The 22,451-nt window shown below is 39.7% G+C and overlaps 1 protein-coding gene across 2 annotated transcripts in view; it reads left to right on the forward strand.

The window, feature by feature from the left end:
- The window catches only part of AGPAT5 (1-acylglycerol-3-phosphate O-acyltransferase 5), a 115,384-nt gene that overhangs the window by 74,612 nt on the left and 18,321 nt on the right, over positions 1–22,451 (forward strand). For both annotated transcript variants that reach the window (XM_030555574.1, XM_030555573.1), the window contains one exon: positions 14,173–14,334. In XM_030555574.1, the coding sequence (XP_030411434.1) occupies positions 14,173–14,334 (162 nt within the window). The remainder of the gene's footprint in view (positions 1–14,172; positions 14,335–22,451) is intronic.

Below are 22,451 nucleotides of genomic sequence, written 5' to 3' on the forward strand. Positions count from 1 at the left end.
ATTTCATAAAGGCGCTCAGAAGTTTTGAAAACAAATGGCAATGAACTTGAGCCTTGCCATTCTTAAAATTTCTTTAGTAACTTTTGGAATGATGGTCTAATATTTTTAAACGGTCAAAAATTAAACTTGGCTTACCGTAACCAAACCGAGACAAAACAATCTTCCCTGGCAAAATACATTCAGGAATTTTCTATAAATGTCTATGCCAGAAACTAGACACATTTTTGCATGCATGTTCATACCCACAGCAAATAAAAATTAGTTTATTAAATGAAGAGAGTTGAAAATATTTATTTTAAAATGTTATTTAAATGTAAATATTATCTTGATTGAGATTACTCTTTCAATTTAATCTTATTCTGCACGTACAAACATTTATCTTAAATTGTCTGTGAAAGTGATATTTCAATTGACTTAATTAGGTCCTGACACTGGTTTTGGTTTGTGTTTAAAATAATTTGCAATATTTTTATATCTAGAAATGATTATTTGGAACTCTTATATGAGCAAATTAAATAATAAATGCAGCACAAAACGTGGAGAGAAAGATGTAGAATAAATTGAAAGTGTGTTTCCTGTGTTGCATTGGAAACATTGGAGAGTCATGCTTAGGAAAAAAAACTTAAGAGCTCACTAGCGTCCTTTGTTTCTTTCGATGGGGTGTCTAATACTGGCAACGGTATGTTAAGCAGTTTTGTCTGGGCTTGGTTTGCTGTGGGAAAGCCCTGCTGCTTTGAGTGTTAACTGCAAGGAAAGAAACTAAGTATATAGTAACAGCAGTCTATCTTACCCAGAAGGGTTTGTAATACTGGTATTAATGTCTTGAATTATCATTTGAGTCCCAGCTCTTGAAATTGGTGGGAAGGCAATGCAGAAATGGCATTCTTGACTGTGGTGGGTTGTTACACATCACTACTCTTTAGAATTGTTCAGTGTCACAGGCAGGGTAGGATAGGGGCATTCTCTTTAGCTTCTTCTAAAAGAGACAGTAATAAGGAAGGGACATTGTTATCCCAAGCCATAATCAAAGGCTAAAATGTTTAACCTAAGGTTCCATACTTAGGCATCTACATTAAGTAACCTGATTTTCTTCTTCAAGTGCTTGCTCATGTCGATTCCATTCTAGGTGTGCGTGCCACATGTTCTGTTTGATCCGGGTGATGGACAGTGGCTCCCTATCAGACGCGTTTCTCATCCCATGGGTGGGGGCTTAAATGTATGATTCACACAGTTCTAGTGAAGATCAAGCAGGACAGGGCGAAGATTATCCTAATAACCCCCATGTGGCTTCACCAGCACTGGTTCAGGACTTTATTGAACCTTTCGGTGGCCGCGCTGCCGTAGCTGCCCCTCTGGCCAGATCTGCTGTCCCAGAACCACTGACATGTGCGCACTCACACCCAGAATGGAATGGACATGATTAACACATCTCAAAGAACAACAGTTACAAAAAGATAGGTAACCGTTTTGGTTTTTTTCCCCCAGAGGGAGTTGAGCAATAGTAATTCCCATTAAAACCACTGGCAACTATGTTTTCTTGGCACTGCTGAAAATCTGACTACTTTTTAGATGGCTGGCTTTAGGCGCCTACATTTGAAAACTTCAGATTTATCATATTAGCCAATTCCTGAGTATGCTTTTTCATTATGAGTATATCCTTTCAACTATGTGCAATGAATTTTGCCTGCTGTCATCAAATTACTGGTATATAGTAGAGAAGATGGGCAGGCTCATGAAGAATTTAGAAAACAAGCCCTGGAGAAATAAAGTGTTAATCAGCAGTAGGGTTCTGATGTGACAAATATGCAATTTCCTGCAATATCCTTGAAAAACCTTACTGAATTAGGTTTAAGTATCTTTGGAGTCCATTGTATTAAATGCAACGGTTATGTGTTATTGTAGACTAGGTTTCATGTAACTTTTGTAAGGGGAGGTGAATGCAAATTTCCTACCCCCAATTATGCAAAAAAAGTCTAGCCTTTTGAAGCTGCTCCCTGAGGTTTGGACCATTGTCATAAGAACATAAGAATGATAGTCCTGGCTCAGACCAATAGTCCATCAAGCTCAGTGTCTAGTCTTCCAACAGTGACCGATTCGTTATCAACATTGACATTTCATCTACATTTTGTTGCCCAGTCACCCAGTTTTGTAAGATTCCTTTGTAATTCTTCACATTCTGCTTTGTCTGCTGATCACCTGTTTTTGGAACCTGAAGATCAAAGGCCCAAGTTGTATAAAGGAAAGACTGAATCATTCATGGTTGTGCTAATTATGAGCTCAGGCTGTTATGAACTTGTAACCACAGAAAAAACCCTTGGTGGGGTTTGAAGGGGTGACTCCTTCCAGAGCCCTTCAGGTGTGACCTTTAGTAAGCTTATTAATAGAGACGACGTGTGGGGGGACACGTGAGGTCATGTGCCCTCTCCCTGACTTCTGCCAGTATTTGCCAGCCCTGCTTGGTCACATGGTGCAGCGAGACCCCTCCTCTCTGCCAGTAGCTGCCAGAATCAGCAAGCTGCGTGCCATGGGAAGAGGCAGGAGCTGCAGGGAGGAGCTGCTGCTTTCTGAGAGGGGAGATTGAGGGTATGTCTCCTGGGGGACAGGGGCAGAGGGGGACTCAAGCTGTTCAGGGGGCAGCCAAAACTAAATTGTGGGCCTCCCATCAGCAGGTACAGGTCGTCTCTGCTTATTAGCATGTGTGTAGGTTCTTTTATTTGTATTAATATTTTTTTCTCTGCAAGCCTCATGGACAAAAACACAAGGCCCATTGGGCAAAGGCCATTTACTTAACATATAATTTAAAGGACTATTCTTAGAGGGTTTACCCAGAGACTCATTCATCTGTTTGACACTTAAACAGAAAAGAGAATTACACAGAGAGCAGAGGGAATTACAGTCTAAGCCAGACTTTCCCACTTCTATACACTGACCGCTACAGGGGACAGGACAGAAGGATCTCAATTCAACCTCAGAACTTTCTCGCACACATGGCTTCCACTCCGAGGAATTACGAACAAGAGGTTCAGTTCTGCCCACACTCCTAACGCCCAAACGAACAGAGCAAAAAAACAACAGTAACCGGTTAAACAGAACAGAACCAGAACCAGATAGCATTTTCTTATCCTATTAGGACTCACTTTTACTCATGCAGTTCTCAACATATAACACCAACAGTACCAAGCAAAGCAAACACAAAATAACAAGGGTAAAACAGATGGTGTAAATTCTGCAGGGCTCCCCCCTTCTTAATTGCTCACCAAACTGTGACAAATTTCTGTTACCAATCTATCCCTCATGTCAGGTGATCAGGCTGACACTACAGGATCATTGGGGAAAGATAAAGAAAACACACCATATAACTGAATTTTAAAGCTTCATTAATAAAATAATAAAACAACAATGGAGAGTGTTGGGAACGCTCCCTCATCACTCAGGAAAACATTAATGCCCCAAGCCCCTTTCATACCCACACACGTACGTCCAGACTGGCCACTTCTGTGTATAATGTTCAGAGAAGGGGGAGAGGTGGACTGGAGATTATCCTGTATACAGCTTGTCCAGAATTTCTAACATGCTTCCGCTCTTTGGAGGGCTGTTCTCTTGCACCCTGGAATCTTCTGCAGCGTCTCTTTCAGAGATTCCAGTCCAGGTTGGCTGCCTGTGGCTTCTTCAGTGTCACCAAGCCACACTGGCTCCGGGGTCACAAAGGCACACTGTTGGATCTTACTGGACAGTTAAGCTTTGCAAATGTAATCTTAGTTCTGTAACTTGTATTGCCTTTGGTTTGCCTCTGTCTATATTTTTTCCTTCACAGCCAGCTGGGGCCGAAAGCAGTTTTTCTTTGTACTTAGCATAGTCTGCTTTGATTCTGGACCTTGAACGCAGAGCAATCCCCCCCTTCCATCCCTGGGCCAAGATGATTTTTAAATTAACCCGTTCCTTTCCTCAATAGACAAATTTGCTCACCCTGTGTCAGGGCTTTTTGGTGATTAAATGCTCCTCCTAGATAAGATCATACATCTAAATTGAAGTACCTTCTAGTGGGCATTGTTTAGATGGATTTTCACGCGTGTAAATATTCCAATTCTCTAAATACCTGCAGGTTGTTGAACTATAATGTACGTACATGTAATATGCTGGGGTACCCTTAGGGGGTGAGATGGAATGTTTAGACTGCCCCCCACCCATTTTCCACTTACACACACAGGGAGGGTGCCCTGTCCGCGCTAGCGGCTCATAAACTAAGGATTTTTCCCTACAGGGTACTCACACAGGAGAGGCTAACGAGGATGGCCACGACCCTCCTACACCTCCCTTCAGCAAAGAGCGTTGGCTAGTCTCTGGGAGACGGCGCCGCTTACTCTGATTGCATCCAGTGAGATGATCAGACTGTCAGTAGCCCACACGGAAAGGAAAGGGGAAGGGAAGACGGGTACACACACTCCTAGACCCAGGCAGCTTCCTCACCGGACGATGCCAGGCCAAGTCAGCCCACCATGGGTCGGACCTCCTAAAGATCCACTAGTTACCGGGCTTGCGTTAGAGTAGTCCTGGTCACGAGCTTTTGCTTCACAGGGTACTCTGGGCGTCTTCCGGTAACAGTCACTCACACTGGCCCCCAGTACCATTCTGCATCTGATCTTGCTTTTTAGCTACAACAGGGAGAGAGTGCACTAGGACACAGGGTCTCCCCTTTCTAGACAGGTCCCTCCTTTGTCCCTGCACTATCCCTAACCTGCTTTTGGATCCTTGCACTCTGCCAGACAGAGGGAGGAACTGGAGCTACAGTGGGGTATTTTTACAAGAGCTCTCCATACAAACAGCTTCAGAAGCTACCCATTTACTGACAAAACAGGAGTAATTGGAGGATCATGTTATAATTAAGTGATCCTTCCAGTGGCCACCTTTCTGGTCCTCTAGTTGATATTGAGGCCAGTCTACTATACAGAACTTTTTAGTCTGCTTTTAGTTAGTGGATCTGATCCAAGCACTTCCCAATTCGCTAGAATGCATTCTAAGGGTGTACACCGTGCCCTGCCTGTACTCTGTCCCTGCCCCATATCCTAGGGTGACACTGGGCGTCCCCAGGTCATAACAGGCAAAAATCCAGACCACTGGACTGTTCCTACCTTATCCAAGGGACCGGTTCCTCACCGTCACCCTCAACTGCTTCTCCACTACTCGAGCACGTTGCACCGTTGTGCCCTCTGGGGTCAGTCAAACTGCGTCTCCGCTGAGGCCCCCGGTGAAGTCACCGGTGCGCGCTGGGCGTCAGTCGTCGCCACAATCCGTCGACCACCAGAAGGGATCCAGGCAAGGCTAATTTTAGCCTCAATGCCCCACGTTGGGCGCCAAGAACTGTTGCCGGCAGATAACTGCCTGAGGCCAAGCAACAGCGGGGGGGTCCGTCGCCTGGTGTGCCGCGCCAATAAACACACCAGGGTGGAGAAGCAAACCAAGTTTATTTGAGATCTCAAAGCGGTGCAGGGAGATTGACTCAGATCAAGCACACCTAAAACAAGCAGTCTGTTCCTTTATATCCATGAGAACTTTTCTCACTGACTAGCAATCCCCTGTTTCCCCTCCCTCCTCCTCCTTCCTCCACCTGTAGCAATTACGTAAGCGCAGGTGGATTAAGTAATCTTGGCCGTGGCAGCTCGTTAGTAAGTTTTCCTTCTGCAAGTTATCTTGTCCTTCTGCTAAAGGTGCACAGGCCTCATTATTTCTGCTTTAGACCAGTTAGAACTGTTGCAACTGATAACGGCTGTTACACCTGGCCTTTTAGGTCGATTAAAGTTCAAACATGGAGGGACTCTTGTCTGCTGAGGCCTAAAACCAGGAAGGCTCCATACTCTTGTGGCCTTCCACCCTCCTGAGTTACATAGGGTTATGCTTAGTGACACCAACAGAGTTTTAAAATTAACATTGCCAAATCTTGTATTTTTCTCCGTAGGCCTCCAAATTGCTCAAAGCCAGTCTGTGAACCATGATAATCTAGGTGGGGATTGGTGTGAGAATACTTTGAAGGTGTCCATAAATGTTGTTAGAATGTAATGAGTATCTCCATAAATTTTTCTTACTCATTCATCTGTTGGTTGGGTGGTGTTTCCCATAAGTAAGTTTTGGAATTTCAAAGGGTCCCTGAATTTTTGGTAATCACAGTAGTGATTTTTTCTTGCCTTGCAAAAAGAAGACTTTTCATTTATCTCTGGAGGAGAAAGATTGGAGGGGAAAGAAGGTGTTTGTATTTGCTGTGTTCTTACCTCATGGTATGCTCTACAGTTGGGTTTGTTTTGGGTCAGAGACTGTGTGAGAACCCTAATGTGTAATTTTTGGAAAAATAGATTTTGGACTACTCAATCAGAGAGTTTGTGAAGATGTTTGTTTTACAAGTTAACAAGTCTTATGGATTTTGTCGCAATGTTAGACAGTATCTCTGTCAGTTCCTCTGGGAAGCTTTTGGTGTCTGATTTTTAGATTAGAACAGGGGTAGGCAACCTGCAGCATGCGTGCTGAAGGCAGCATGTGAGATGATTTTCAGTGGCACCCACACTGCCTGGGTCCTGGCCACCGGTCCGGGGGGCTCTGCATTTTAATTTAATTTTAAATGAAGTTCTTAAACATTTTAAAAACCTTTATTTACTTCACACAGAACAATAGTTTAGTTATATATTATAGACTTATAGAAAGAGACCTTCTAAAAAACATTCAAATGTTTTACTGGCACGCAAAACCTTAAATTAGAGTGAATAAATGAAGACTCAGCACACCACTTCTGAAAGGTTGCTGACCACTGGATTAGAACAATGTCCAGGTTAGTCCCTTTGGACTCTCAGTGGAGATACTCAAGGGAGTCCGACTCAAATTAGATTTTCCTGTGTCTGAACGTGGTAGGAAATAATATCATGACTCCTCTCCTCCAGATATGTTCTCTCTTGATCTGTAGTGAATACCTCTTGGGGTAAGATTAAAAAGAGGGAACCAGCTGACCTAAATTAGTGTTGGATGATCACTCAGCCAGGTTTCTTGTCCAGTGATTTGTCTGCAATAAAAATATGAATGGTAAAAGGCATATTAGACAGTGATCTTTAGTTGATCAACCTGACTCTGAGGTCTAGGTTTCAGTCTGTTTTGGGCTCTGGTGATACAAGCATTCCAGATTCATTATAACTATCCATTGATCTTTCCAGTCTCTGGCTGGCATTTTGTCTGTTCATTGCCTTCAGATACGACTTGTATCGAGGAGGAATACAAGTGAATTGTCAGACATTTATATATCTATTTTTAATTAAAAAGTTAATTTCTGAAGATGGTGGTGGCTTGGGCCTTCGTACTCATGAGGGAAAGCTTCCCATTCATCTCTGCTGCGTAGTTACTTTTTCTGGGTTGAAATAATCTTGACTTTTACTAGAATCTGTTCACCAGTTTGATGCTTGAAGCATCATTGTGCTCTTGATTTTCTTTAGATTATCTGACCATTTTAATAGAGGCCGGTTCTTTTTTGGATTTATTGGCCTCCCTAGCTTGTTAAGACTTTGTATTTTTATAATAGTTTACTAACTTGATAAAATTAAAAAATTAGCTTCTCCTGTATATATTAGCAATGAGAATAGCATTACAAGGTAAAGTGTGACATTAGATACTTAGCTTGTTTTCTTTGGCTTTTAAAGTAAAATCTCATGACCTCAAATACTTTAACATAGAGTCTTAACTTTGTATTGCCCAATATTAAAAACAGTTTAAGCACAGCATGTTTTGTAAATTGGATGCAGACAGGCTGTCAAAATAATTGTCATTAGTTGATTTTAAATTATGGTATGTTGACTTTAGCAAAGATTATCAAGTGATTGCAAGAATATCTAACATTTTTATAAAAACAGATACTTTTACAAGATGTGTTGTATGCCCAGTACTTTCATTTGTCTACAATATTCTAAGCGAAGCATATTAAATAGTGCATTACAGTTTTTATTTTTTAAGATATTTCTTGAACCATCTTCATTATTACCCAAATGGCAGGCCCAAAATCAGAGCTTACTTTGTGCTTAGGCCTTCAGAGCTCACCAGTAACTCCTGGAATGGGAAGGAACTTCATTCTACTTTCACAGTTAACAGCTTCTCAGTGACCACCCTAATCTCCAAAACAGGATCATATTTTCAAATTTTCTTATTCTCCGAGTGCTTGCTCGTGTCCATTCCATGTTAGATGCGTTTGTACCACATGCACCATTGCCAAAGATTTTTCCTTCAGTGGTATCCATCAGTACGGCTCTAGCACCCTCTGATGTCATGCATTTATGTACCGGTATGAGGGGTGCTGTCGGCCATGCAACCTCTCAGTTCCTTCTTTCCACCCCTGGCTGTAACATGCCCCAGTCCCTTGGTTTCAAACCTTGCGCCTCTTGAGGCAAGCCTATGTCCATGAGAGACTCACATGAGAGACCAGTGCCAGATCTCTCTGGACTTTTGACCCCATACAAAAAGGGACACAGAGATTAGAGGTTATCCTAATGGAAGCCGCATTCAGACCAGCCTCAGAGCCAGGCTGCTCTCATTCTGCACCAAGCACTTCAGACTCAGTACAAAGTGCTCCTCCAGCACCACATGCTTCCCAGCACCATTCCCCATTTCCGGTGACGAGGAAGAAGCACAATAAGCAGCACACTGACAGAGGGTGCTCACCAATGCAGAAGGAGGACAAACATGGGGAAGGCAGTAGTGTGACCCGCGCCAGGCCACTCCTCCAGCCCAGGTCCCATGGCGGCACCATCAACTCCATTCAGAGCATTGAGTCTATCCACCTTGAGGTTGCACATCTTCTGAGAGCTCGGAATGCACTGGCAGGTCACCTGAGCAGATCCTTTTCTTCTCACAAGGAGTGGTTCCTTCACTCGGAGGTCACCAGTTTCATCTTCCAAAGGTGGGGGTCTCCTCAGGTAGACCTGTTTGCGACCAAGCAGAACAGGAAATGTCATCAGATTGGATGTTTTTCTAAAAGATATAGTCTATGAATTATTTGGGGAAGTTCTGTAACATGTGTTATACAGGAGGTCAGACTAGATGATCACCGTGGTCCCTTCAGGACCCAATAGCTCCCAAATTAAACACCTAAATGAATGACCCGGTCATGAAAAGAACTCTGTTCCCATTTAAGCCTGATTTCCAGTAGTACACCTCCCCTATTGAGATTAACGATCCCATTCATGGTCATACTTTTTAAAAAAAAAAACTAACAAAACACACACTTCTCAGTGAGTACCATATACACGCAGTTTGAAAATCAAGTCAGAATAGAGTTAATTGAACATGCGCAAATTATGGAGCATTCCTTGAATGTAGGGAGAGTTGAGTTTGGGTTTTTTTGTCTGAATGGATGTAAATGTTTCCAGAAAGATCTGCGTGGTGATGGTAGCAGGGGAAATGACAAATTTCAGGCCACAGGAATATATTTGGGAAAATTGAGCAGCATTAGGTGTGTTGAATGGAATGTCCAGACCCAGAACTATATAATTGCAGGTACAATACTGTAATATTCAGCAGTACATTTACAGAATAAATATTTTGAAACAACACAGTGATATCATTTGAAATGACAGTTCACAAAATAAAAAAATATGGCAACCATATTATGCTTCTAAATTTTTACATAATGTAATATTGAATAAACAGATATCACTGGGGCAAGTAGGGTTTGTTGTATATGCAGTGTACCTCATTCAGTGCACTAAATGCCCCGATAATAAGTATGTGGGTGAAATGAGAGAATCGTTACATTCTTGAAGGAACACGCATAGAAAAATGATAAAAGACAAAAACACTATATCTCCTGTGGGTGAACACTTCTTTTTCACAAAGCAATCGCTCTATAGCTGACTTCTGAGTTCTCATTCTCAAAGGATGAGGACTTTACCTTCAAAAGTTGAGCCTGGGAGCTTAAATTCATAGCTTTGCTAGATACTAAAAATCATGGACTCAATAGAGATACTTGATTTATGACTTATTACAACAATTTATAACCCATTTAACCCTCTTCCCCCCTCCAGCTTTTTTTTTATGATTATTCCTTTCCCCTCTGTGACTGGAGAGATGTTAATGGGCTAATTCACCTTGAATGATCTCTTGAAATGTGTTAACTACTTATGCTAAACAATTTGTTCCACCTCTATTTAGCTGTGACACTCTGGGTATGTCTACGCTGCAATTAAAAACCCCTGGCTGGGCCATGCCAGCTGACTTGGGCTCATGGGGCTTGGGCTTGCGGCTGTTTAATTGCAATGTAGATGTTCGCTCTTGGGCTGCAGAGACACTGTGAGAGGGGAAGCTACCAGAGCTTGAGCTGCACCCAAGCCCAAATGTCTGCACCATAGTGAAACACCTCCTTACCCATAGCCTTGCAAGCCTGAGTTAGCTGGTTTGGGCCAGCCCTGGGTGTCCAACTGCAGTGTAGATATACTCTTTGAGTACCTTTCCAAGACCTGAAGAGCTCTGTGTAGCTCAAAAGCTTGTCTTTCTCACCAACAGAAGTGAGTCCAATAAAAGATATTGCCTCACCCACCTTGGCTCTCTAATATTCTGCACCAACATCGCTACAACATTGCATATTCCTAAAGAAGCAGGATAGGGATAATGACTTATACAGATCATTTCAAATTTAAGGATCCCAGAGCACTTTAGAAATGAATTGTTTAATAGCACTCAGCAGTACTACAAGGCAGTTTCGCAATTTTAGGTCAGGAAGTGAAGGAAATCCCAGAAGTTCTCCCCAAAATACTTCTAGGTGTCTCAAACTTTGTCATAGTGTTCTTGTAGCCTTCAGCATTGTAAAGATTTATTTAAAGAATGTGAGGTAACAGAGAGTGACTGACAAACCTTTTTAATGTTGCAATGATTTTGTCAAGTCCTAAGCAAAAGGAAACTGTTAATATTTTAACTCTGTAAATTCAAAAATTCCTAAGCAGTACTGCAGTATTTAATATATTTACTCTCTGCTTTGGAAATTCTGGTGTTCAGTGAGCAGGCGTCCTGGGGAACATTTTTGAGACAGAACCAACAAAAGATAGAATATCTCCTTGGAACAGTTGAGGCTAAAAGTGAGTAACCTCCAAAGCCTTCTAATATTTTACTTGGAGAAGAAGTTTTGTTAACAGCAAGAGACTGGAATTTTTCAATTCACATGCGGTCCATTTTATAGAAGTATTTTTAAAACATCAAAACACTGACTTCGGATCATCTGTTTCCGAGATTCAGTGCTCGTTCAAACTCTGTGGAACTGGACCATAGTTTCACTATCAAACACAAATAAAGTACATATATTCTGGTCATGTTCAAAAGTATGTTTTCTTATATAGAAATCGGTATGGTCAGCCACAGCAATCATGGATTTTAAACATTTTGGTTAAAACTTTTAGGATGCTATGAAACTATGTACTTTTCTTTTGTCCAGTCACGTAGATCTTCAAACTGAACCAGTGTGCAAGCCAATGGGCACCTTGGTGTTCCTCAAGAAAATTCTGAAGATTTAGCTGTTCAGGGAGTGTAGATCTCTTGACATTCCTTCACAGTTGTTTTCTTAATTCCACATTTCCCCATCCACATCTGTTCAACCTATCTTCTGTTATGCACCTGTCAGCTAGAAGTGAGCTTTTTTTCCAGTTTTTGTCTAAGCCATTTCTAAGGCCTCAATTCAATGTCTGACTTTAAGCAAGCCATAGTTCCATTAACCAATAGTCAATGAGATTATATGTTTAAGTTAGACACATGCTTAAGTATCTTGTTAAATTAGACCTTCATCTGCTCATCTTTACTGGGTGAAAAATGCAGCTGGTATTCTAGCATCCCCAGGAGGAGGGAGTGTTCTATCCACCTCACTATGTGCCTGCCTGCCTTAATGGAGTTGAGAGTAAGTTACCTTTGGAAACTGTTTCCCCATGAATTGTTGAACTAATCTTAAGACATATTTGCAAATAACAAGGTGTTTGTTTGCCTGGGGATACAATCTTCTGGAGACCACATAAAACTTTACTGACTTTAATGGGAATTGTTATAGTTTATTGATGGAAGGCTGTGGGCCCTCTTAGCAGTTATTGGCAAATACCATTAATTAGTTCTCTTGAGATTTTTTAGCCTTTTTTCCCCCTCCATGGTGGGCAAAGAATTCTTTCCCAGTCGTATACAAAGGAAGATACAGAATAAACTGGGAGAGTATTCGAGGCTTATGAGTTCTTTAGTTAGCGTGAAGAGATATTTTCTAATGGAAACTTTTGAAAGCCCTCTGTTTTTTGTTGTTTGGGTTTTTTTGGTTGATTGATTGTTTTTTTGTTTTTGTTTTGTTTTTAAGCACAGGTGAGGAGTAAATTTCATAAGAATAAAACTTCAGTTTCCAGTTGCTATACAGCTCCCAGGTCAGATGTGCGAAGGCTTCATTTTTCATGCTTAAAATGCAAAGTGTTTTTAAACAAATATCTTGTCAGTTACATTATGAAAAATTATACATCAAATGGCTGTGCTGAGCCAATCAAAACACACAGCTGCATTACTACTGTCCGAAGGATGGGTTGTTTAGTGATCCAGATGGTATAATTAACAATAATGGAATAGAAATGAGGAAAGAACAATTCAGGTTGAATCGAAGGGATAATATACTGTAAGAGAGATCTGTTAGACTGTATAGTAATCTCTCAAGTGAAGTTGTGAAAGCCTCACTGCTTGAGTTCATTTTAAACTGGAGTGGTCAAAGCACTCAAGTATATTCTCTAGGGAACAGTTATCCTTGTCTCTTTTCAGTCTCTGGCTTCTGTGATGCTCCATGATTCACATTATTATCAAAATATTATTTCTGTGAAATAAATGGGATATTTCCTGATACTCATTTCACACCTTAGGTATTATCACTTTCCTTCTATCCTATCTCAACATGATATCTCTCATCTGTTCTCTGTTACTGGCTTGATTTTATAAAAGTGTGGAAACAGGGTTAATCAAATATCTCCAGATTAAATGTGATGTGGAGCTGGAGAATGTGCATGTTTTTACTGTCCGTCCTTGCTTTTTTCAAAATTCCTTAACAGTAGAATCCCATTTGTGATGCTGCTGCTATATCAAACAGTGCTCCCTTGGCAGTGGTGGTATAAGCAGCAGTGATGCTACATTGTGCAAAGTGAAAACACAATCATAGAGAAAATGGGATGAGGAAGGGCCAGGAACAGAAGTTGCAAAGACATATGCACACACAGAGAGGGGGACTGCACCATTAGTATAGCAGCATCATTTTAGTTATGAACAGAATTTGGTTCCTCATATGAGGAAAGACCTTTGATTGCTCTTAATCAGTCCCTTCTGGCAAACTGAAAAATTGGAGTTGATGGGCTATCAGAATGACCACACTTATAACTTCTCAGACAGTGGGATGGTTGCAGTTATACAATGGAGGGAGAATTAGTATTTAGGGAGGAGAAACAATGTAAGCATCTTGAAATCACCAATTGCACTTTGTCAGTGCGGCCAAGAATAGCATCCTGTCTAATCACATATAATTTGAATAGATTTCTATGTCACTGATATCGAGGAGTAATGGAACTCAATATGTAATGGGAAAAAAATTGGTTACACACAGGGAGTAAGATTTTGGGCAAATATTAAACTTGTTTGAATTTACCTGTGTTTACTTCTGAGTTGGTTCCAGGATACAAACTTTCAGGAAACAAACTTTATGTTCTAACATTTCTTCACAATTTCAACTCACTTTATACCACTGTGAGACAGAAAGACGCTATAGAAGGACATTTTTCACACACCCCGCTCACAGAATTTAAATGGTGTTCATTACTACTTACAGAGGTTCCCAAACCTTTCCACAGTGAACCATATCTTTAATACAGAGATTGTTTTGTGGACCAGCCTCCCTTTCCATTAAGAATCACATAATGTTTCTATTGCAACTACAGCAGTTGTTTAGGTAAAAATACATTAAATATGTTCTATCTTTTTAATGCAGTTTAGCAAATGGATATCAGTAGGAGAAACCAGCAATATGTAGCCAGAGTGCTCTACACAGACCATAGTTTGGAAACCACTGACCAATCATCTTTTGAAAATGATTTTTCCTTAGTATATTTTCAGTATTTAAGTCCAGTTAATTTTATCCTTCCAATGTGTGTTTGTGCTCTTTCCTAGGGCTTGCAGTATTAAAACATGTGCTGACGCCACGTGTAAAGGCAACTCATGTTGCCATTGACTCAATGAAGAATTACTTAAATGCAGTTTATGATGTTACAGTAGCATATGAAGGTACTGTGGACCACAAAGGGCAAAGAAAAGTGGCACCATCCATGACTGGTGAGTTGACATTATTATTCATTAATTCATACATACACTTATAAAAATACAGGGCCAGATCCATCCCACAGCTCAGTTTGCGCTGCTCAGATGGTTAGCAGCAGCAGTAAAGCTTGGTGGATCCAACCCAGTGAGGACTTCTCTCTGGGGACCTGGGGATGGTGAGCATATATAGTGACTCCTACACAATTCGGTAGAAGGTTCCCAAACTGTAGGCTCCTATACCAGGTCACTGCTTCTGGCCCTCAATTCAGGAAATATTCCTATGGCCAAGTCATACCAAATGATTACGATGAACTCTTGTGGCCATTGGCAGCCAGGTGACTTTAACTTTTAAGCTTGTGCTGACTCCAGGTTTGGGAGACTATGAAAGTTGCTTAAAGCCTTCCTCTCTGGCCCACCTATTTTTGTCATGCCTTTGGTTTTCTGTGAAATGCCTTAGACTATAACTGCTAAAATTTACAAGGGAAAGTATTACACTTAATAACATTATTTGAAAATTTACAAATAAAATTATTACAGTTTAATGTAATCTAAAATCTTATAGAAAATTATAGCATTTTGTCTCCTAGGCTCAACCTAGTCATATGGACACATGCCCAGTAAAACTTAAAACTGTGTCAATTTTAAATTGACATCTTTTATTGCACTGTAGCTTTCCAGAGTTTTTTAAATATAACCTTCTGTTCTCATAAAGTTCGATTGCTTTCAATTATCATGTGCTATTAGGATGAATTAATGGAGATTTCTAACTAAACTAATTAGTAGTAGTTCCTTTAACTCTCTTAAAACAGGAGACAGGATTTTTTTTTCTGTAAAAAAGTAACTCAAGTTTCAGAGCAGCAGCCCTGTTAGTCTGTATCCACAAAAAAAGCAGGAGTACTTTTGGCACCTTAGAGACTAACATATTTATTTGAGCATAAGCTTTCGTGGGCTACAGCCCAAGGTTAGGGCTACAGCCCTAACTCAAGGTTACTTGCAACCGTATTGACATGCCAGATGTTTTCCTTTCGCCAGCTTCAGTTGGTGAATTATCATCACTTCTGGGCATCACTATCTGGATGCATTAAGTTGCATCTGTCAGTAATGAAGGCCAAAATGTTCATTGTCAAACCTGATCTTTAATTGTAATTTGTCTTTTCAGCACATTAGAAATCTGACTTTGCATACTAGCTGACTAAGCCTTTTTGACTTCAGAGTCTGCTTTGTGCAGAGGATTTTTTTTCAGTCAGAGTAAGGGTAAAAAGGATTGCATTAAACTTTTTGCTATGACTTGTTTTTCCCCCCATTTAAAAAAATGTTCAATGTTCTGAACTCAAAGCATTTTGTCTCCTAGGCCCAACGTAGTCATGTGAACTCATGTCCAGTAAAACTTGAAACGGTGTCAATTTTTAATCAACATATTTTATTGCACTGTAGCTTTTCCAGAATTTTTCTAATATAACTTTCTGCTCTCATAAAGTTCAGTTGACTACCCCATTACTGTTATAATAGATATTTAAAAAACAAAATTCTGATATTATTTATTTCTCTAGTTATTTTAAGAAAGAATTCCATACATTATTACTTTTCATCTTAAAGTTCTCGTCAAACTTTTCTGGCAGCTCCCTAGTACTGAGTATTGCCAAGGTGCACTTTTGTAAAACCTGATTCAGTTTCAGAGGGGTAGCCGTGTTAGTCTGGATCTGTAAAAGCAGACATGCATCTGACGAAGTGGGTATTCACCCACGAAAGCTCATGCTCCAAAACGTCTGTTAGTCTATAAAGTGCCACAGGACTCTTTGGTGCTTTTACTGATTCAGTTTGTAATTCTGCAAGCCTGATGAACATCTGTAGTAAACATTTAGAGAACACTATTTTCTATTCAGTTCTTCAATCTTAACATTTAGCTTTCTTTCTCTTCTTTTTTTAAAAAAAACTTTTTGAACTTTTATCTTGTCTTAAGTGTTATGATCAACTAATATATTCTGTCTGTTTGTAGAGTGCTGCATAAGCGTATGGTGATAAACAAATATATTAAAAAATTTGAGATGTATCCTTCAGCCAACTAATTGTGAAGGTTGAGATGATTACGGCCTCACACTTGTCCGTACTTTCAGCAAGAGAAAAACTAACACGTGATGAACTTTCAGCTAAATAATTATTTTATTCATAACCAAGTAGCCATATGGAACATCTATCCAAAACATACCAGATTCTTGTAGTAGTCACATAAGATACATAATTTATTATTGGACATATAAGAACTAGGACTGTTAAGTGATTTAGAAAATCATGATTAATCGTGTGATTAAATAAACTAATCACGATAAATCATGCTGTTAATAATAGAATACCATTTATTTAAATTTTTTGGATGTATTCTACATTTTCAAATATTGATTTCAGTTGCAATACAGAATACAAAGTGTACAGTGCTCACGTTATATTTATTTTTTATTACAAATATTTGTGCTGTAAAAAACAAAATAAATAGTATTTTTCAATTCATCTCATACAAGTACTGTAATGCAATCTCTTTATCTTGAAAGTTGAACTTACAAATGTAGAATTATGTACCAAAAAAAAAAACTGCATTCAAAAAAAAAACAGTGTAAATCTTTAAAGCCTACAAGTCCACTCAGTCCTCCTTCTTGTTCAGCCAGTCATTTATACAAACAAATTTGTTTACATTTGCAGGCGATAATGCTGCCCACTTCTTGTTTACGATGTCACCTGAAAGCGAGAGCAGACATTTGCATAACACTGTTGTAGCCGGCGTTGCAAGATTTTTACGTGCCAGGTGTGCTAAAGATTCATATGTCCTTTCATCTTCAACCATCATTCCGGAGGACATGAGTCCATGCTGATAACAAGTTCTGCTCAATAATGATCCAAAGCATTGTAGACTGATGCATGTTCACTTTCATCATCTGGGTCACATGCTACCAGCAGAAGTTGATTTTCCTTTTTGATGGCTTCGGATTCTGTAGTTTCTGCATTGGAGTGTTGCTTTTTTAAGGCTTCTGAAAGCGTGCGCCACACCTCATCCCTCTCAGATTTTGGAAGGCACTTCAGATTCTTAAACGTTTGGTCGAGTGCTGTAGCTATCTTTAGAAATCTCACACTGGTACTTTCTTTGCATTTTGTCAGATCTGCAATTAAAGTGTTCTTAAAATGAACAACATGTGCTGGGTCATCATCCGAGACTGCTATAATATGAAATACATGGCAGAATGTGAGTAAAACAGAGCAGGAGACATACTATCTTCCCCCTAGGAGTTCAGTCAAAATTTAATTAACACATTAATTTTTTTAACAAGCATCACCAGCATGGAAGCATTTCCTCTGGAATGGTGGCCGAAGCATAAAGGGGCTGTTTACATAAACATAAAGGAATGTTTAGCATATCTGGCACATAAATACCTTTCAGTGCCAGCTACAAAAGTGCCATGCGAATGCTTGTTCTCACTTTCAGGTGACATTGTAAATACGAAGCTGGAAGTATTATTTCCTGCAAATGTAAACAAACTTGTTTGTATAAATGACTTGACTGAACAAGAAGTGGGACTGAGTGGACTTGTAGACTCTAAAGTTTTACATTCTTTTGTTTTTGAGTGCAGTTATGTAACAAAAAAAAATCTACATTTGTAAGTTGCACTATCACAATAAAGAGATTGCATTACAGTACTTGTATGAGGTGAATTAAAAAATACTATTTCTTTTGTTTATCTTTTTTATAGTCCAAATATTTGTAATCAAAATAATTTAAAGTGAGCACTGTACATTTTATTCTGTGTTGTAATTGAAATCAATGTATTTGAAAATGTAGAAAAACATCCCAAGATAGTTAATACATTTCAATTCGTATTCTATTAACTGTACGATTAAAACTGCGATTAATTGCAGTTAATTTTTTTAGTTGTGATTAATTTTTTTAGTTAATCACGTGAGTTAACTGCGATTAATTGACAGCCCATGTAAGGATATATGAAAAATTATGAAGATAGACATATTTGTCATTCTCTTGAACCCTCAAGCCACAAAATAGAAGAAAAGTATATGTTCTGAAAAGGCCATTCTGCCATTTGCCAGGCAATAGCCTAAGAACTGTTTTGTTCAAAAATTAATATAACATGATTTGAGGGCACTGGGAATCAATATAGAAAAACTTCTAAAATTAGTATTATAAAACATCCAATTTATGATAGGTACATATTCATGTCAAAATTAAGAAGATAATGTTGACATTTCTTTTTCAATTTAGCAGCTTTGATTGGAATTTATTGTATGGAAAACAAACTTTTGATAAGCACAACTCTAATTGAAGGCAATAGATTTATTATGTTGAAGAATTATTTCCCATGTGAATGAAATTTTACTTCCATATAGTTAAAACATAGTTCTCGAGAAATTCAACATGCTTTCATAACTGTAAAACAAAATTCTTTACAAGAGCCCCTGTCATTGTCTCAGAACCCGTATGTGTCTAGGGACTTGTTTAATTCTTTGCTGAAAATTTGTGTTCAGTGGTAGTCATGAGTAAGGCTACATTTTAGTCACAAGTATTTTTAGTAAAAGTCATGGATAGATCACGGACAGTAAACAAAAATTTATGGTCCGTGACCTGTCCATGACTTGTACTATATACCTCTGGCTGAATCTTGAGGGGAGGTTAGGGAGTGCTGTGGGTGTTTGGAGGGGGCAGCCCAGGGGGCGCTGCGGGTGCTCAGGGGACGCCATGGTGCTCGGGGGGTGGCCCAGGACCCCGCGGTGGTGGGGGAGTGGGTTGATTGGCAGGGCTGACAGGTTTCCTACCTGGCTCCTCGCAGCTCCCCGGAAGCGGCGACATGTCCCTCCCTCGGCTTCTGTGCACTGCCCCCACCTCCAGGCGTTGGCTCCGCAGCTCCCATTGGCCGAGACAGGGAAGGGATTCAGACACCTGTAGCCCCCCAAATCCTGGCACACACACAGGAGCACAGGGAATGGGGCTCAGACACCCTCAGAGAAGCAAGGTCCTCAGATCTCAGCAGGGAGAGGGGCTGTGACCCTCCTAAATGGTCCTGGCACACACACAAAGGTAGTGAGTGGGGCTCAGACCCACCCAGATCCTGCCCTACACTCAGAAGGTGAGAATGTAGGTGTGAGGTAGCCCTGCCCATTTTCTCCCCCTGCTACTCCCTTTCCTGTGTCCCTCACTTCGTCCACCCCTCTCCTATTGAGGTAGGCACAACCCCACTGACTCCTGTTCCTCCCATTCTCCCATCCATAAAATGCCCCTCCCCTTCCAGCAAGTATTTGCATGTCTAATTTTTTTTTTTGCAAAAATACTTTGATTACACTCACCGTCAGAGACAGATTTTCAGCAATATGCCTTCTGCTTGAGCTGGGACTTAAACTGACACTCATTGGATGTGCCAGTTTCAGAAGGAGTACTGCTTATCTTGAGCCATCCAGTTGATATGAAACTTTCAGCACTAAATCCCGTTGGCTCCTCTGTCTGTGTATGCTCAGTGTAATCTGTTTGGTGCAACGCCAAACGTTGCAAAAGTTGAAGTGCCTAATTAAATAACTAAACTCTTTGGCTAATAATATTTTAAAGGCTAATGGATAGCATGCACTCTATTGGAATTGCTCACAAGCACTTGAGACCCTCGTGTGATTATGTCAGCCCTGGTTTGATCTGTATCTGCACAAAAATTTGCTGCCAGAACATGTCAGTTTTAAGAAAAGCTATTTGATTCCAGGGCTATGTCTTGAGAATTCCTTGTTTAAATAGCTCCAAATTTGGATCACTGACCAAACCCCACACCCCCATGAGGCACACAAAATTTAAAGGCAATCTGAGTAACCATGCAGATTTTAGAGTACTTAGAAGAGTCAAACTTTAAACATAAAGGTGGTTTTAATCTTAACTATAGCAGAGTTGGTGCAGGGCTCCTTATCTCTGTCATACTGCATCACATCCAACCCGAATCACAGACTGAAAGTTCTTCCTATTTGTTGGTTATTCATTGTCTCTTGTGACATGAGTGAGTGGTCTCAGTCAAGTTTCTCGGGGACATCACATCACTGCCTGGAGCAGTCAGTGCAAACAAGTGGTGGTTACACAAAGCTATCTTCTCCCACATCTCTAAAGTTGGTATCTCCTGGTAAGGGATGAGAGAGTTTGGTGGACCAGTGTGGGGAAGCTTGCACTGCTAGTTACCTGTTTATTTTTAATAATCTCTGTTAGACTCCAGTGTTGTCATTGGTACTTCAATGAACACTAAATTCATATTTGCATCTTTATATACTCTGCCTGGAGTTTTTAACACAAGCAGATGGTATTTATCTGGGGATTCTAGATTAAATAAAGTGTGAAGTAGTAGCGTCTGACAATGATAAACACTGAATAAAAATAGCAAGTGACATAAAGATAGACTCTGTGTTAAAGGAGCCAAAGGAAATCCTGAGAATTACTGACAGCCCTATAGCAGTTCCAAACATGGTCTGAAAGGTTTTGTGTTGTTTTATAGTTACTACAGCATTTTGATCAATATAACCTGAGAGGATTAAACCAGTTTGACATCCTTTGAGGGAAAATTGTGCCTTTCTTATGCCTTAAATTTTTGGTACAATCTAATAAAATGGTAGGTAAGTAACCCAGTGAGAATAATTTCCTGGATTTTTCAAAAGCATTTAGATTAAATCCCTCAGAAGATGATTAATAAAGATTGAATTGCTATGGATTAATTGTCAATATCTTATGAATTAAAAGATGGCTAACAGATAGGAAATAGTCATAGTGAGGAAGTAATAGTGGGTTAGCCAGAGTGCAGCGGCAATAAAAAGAAATCAGAGATATAGAAAATAATCCTCATCAGGAGCACTGTCCAAATTTTATTTCACCTTTTATGTCTTAAGCTCCAAAGAAAGGTAATAGAGATAGCTAGAGATATGATGTAAGACTCTGAAATTAGATGTACTAACCTGTTAAAGAGAAGAATGAGAGGGGCTTCAATAGCTAACTGGAATGATGATGGTCATAGTGAGAAATGATCGCGTCACATCACTTCAACCGGTCCCTTAATATAAGAGCAAAGGGACACTTAACAAAAATTAAAGAACAATGAATTTAGAGCAGGGGAAGTAAAGAAGACACTACCATTCTTTATGCTGCATATTGTCAGCATGTGGAATTCAGTGCTGCAGAAAGTAATTGACCTGAGTATGTGGCTGACTTTTAAATATGACTGGATAACTAGATGCCATGAATAACCCTTGAATTTGTACAAGCTAAAATAAAAATAATGCTCATATTTCCTGGTGTAAACTTTCCACTTGAAAGATGTGGGAGGAATTTTCATTTATGAAACTTTTAGCTTGAATGGGAGTTTTGCTATATTTTACCATATCGTGACTTTTTTTAAAAACAAAAAACATGGTTTTACCCTGAGAAGGTATTAGAGAATATTTATTTAAAATTAACAGAGTTTTAACCTGGGGTAGGTAAAAAGATAATATTAAAGTTTAAGTGAAAATATGTTGTGTTTATTTTATATAGTAATAGAGACATAATGGTAGAACCATATAAAGATTAATTCTGGCAACCTAGGAGCCCCTGTAGGAATTGGTGGTTAATGAAAATGCTGGTACTATTAACAAGGAACTATTAACATGCATACATTTAAGTACATGCTTTAAGTTTTTGCCAGTCAGGATCATAACAAAAGTAATGTGTTGTGGTAATGTTCATGTGCTTAAGTCTTTCAGCAGTGAAACAATGAATAATGTGCTTCTATTTGGTCATATGAAAATAATCTAATAAAATACTTTCCCAATAATATCAATTTCTGGAGAGTGCATATACCCTGTAGTAGTTTTTTCTATAGAAAATCCATTCAGATTAATGGAAGAAATCAGGCTATTCTGGGCATGTTTGATGTTTGTCACAGTTTATGGAGCTAGCTGCTGCACCTTTGACTCCTTACTGGTCTCTTGAGGGCACACACTTCACCTCCCCCTCCGTCCCCTCACCCCCCTCCAGATGTGAAGCCTCATACCTTTACCTGTCTTGGGTGGAATTTAGCAATTATCACACTCTTAGATTAGGACCTGGGCTAAGGTATCCTGCACATCAACCATTGTTATGCTGC

This window comes from Gopherus evgoodei, chromosome 3 (assembly GCF_007399415.2).
Source record: "Gopherus evgoodei ecotype Sinaloan lineage chromosome 3, rGopEvg1_v1.p, whole genome shotgun sequence".
Taxonomy (NCBI): Eukaryota; Metazoa; Chordata; order Testudines; family Testudinidae; genus Gopherus; species Gopherus evgoodei.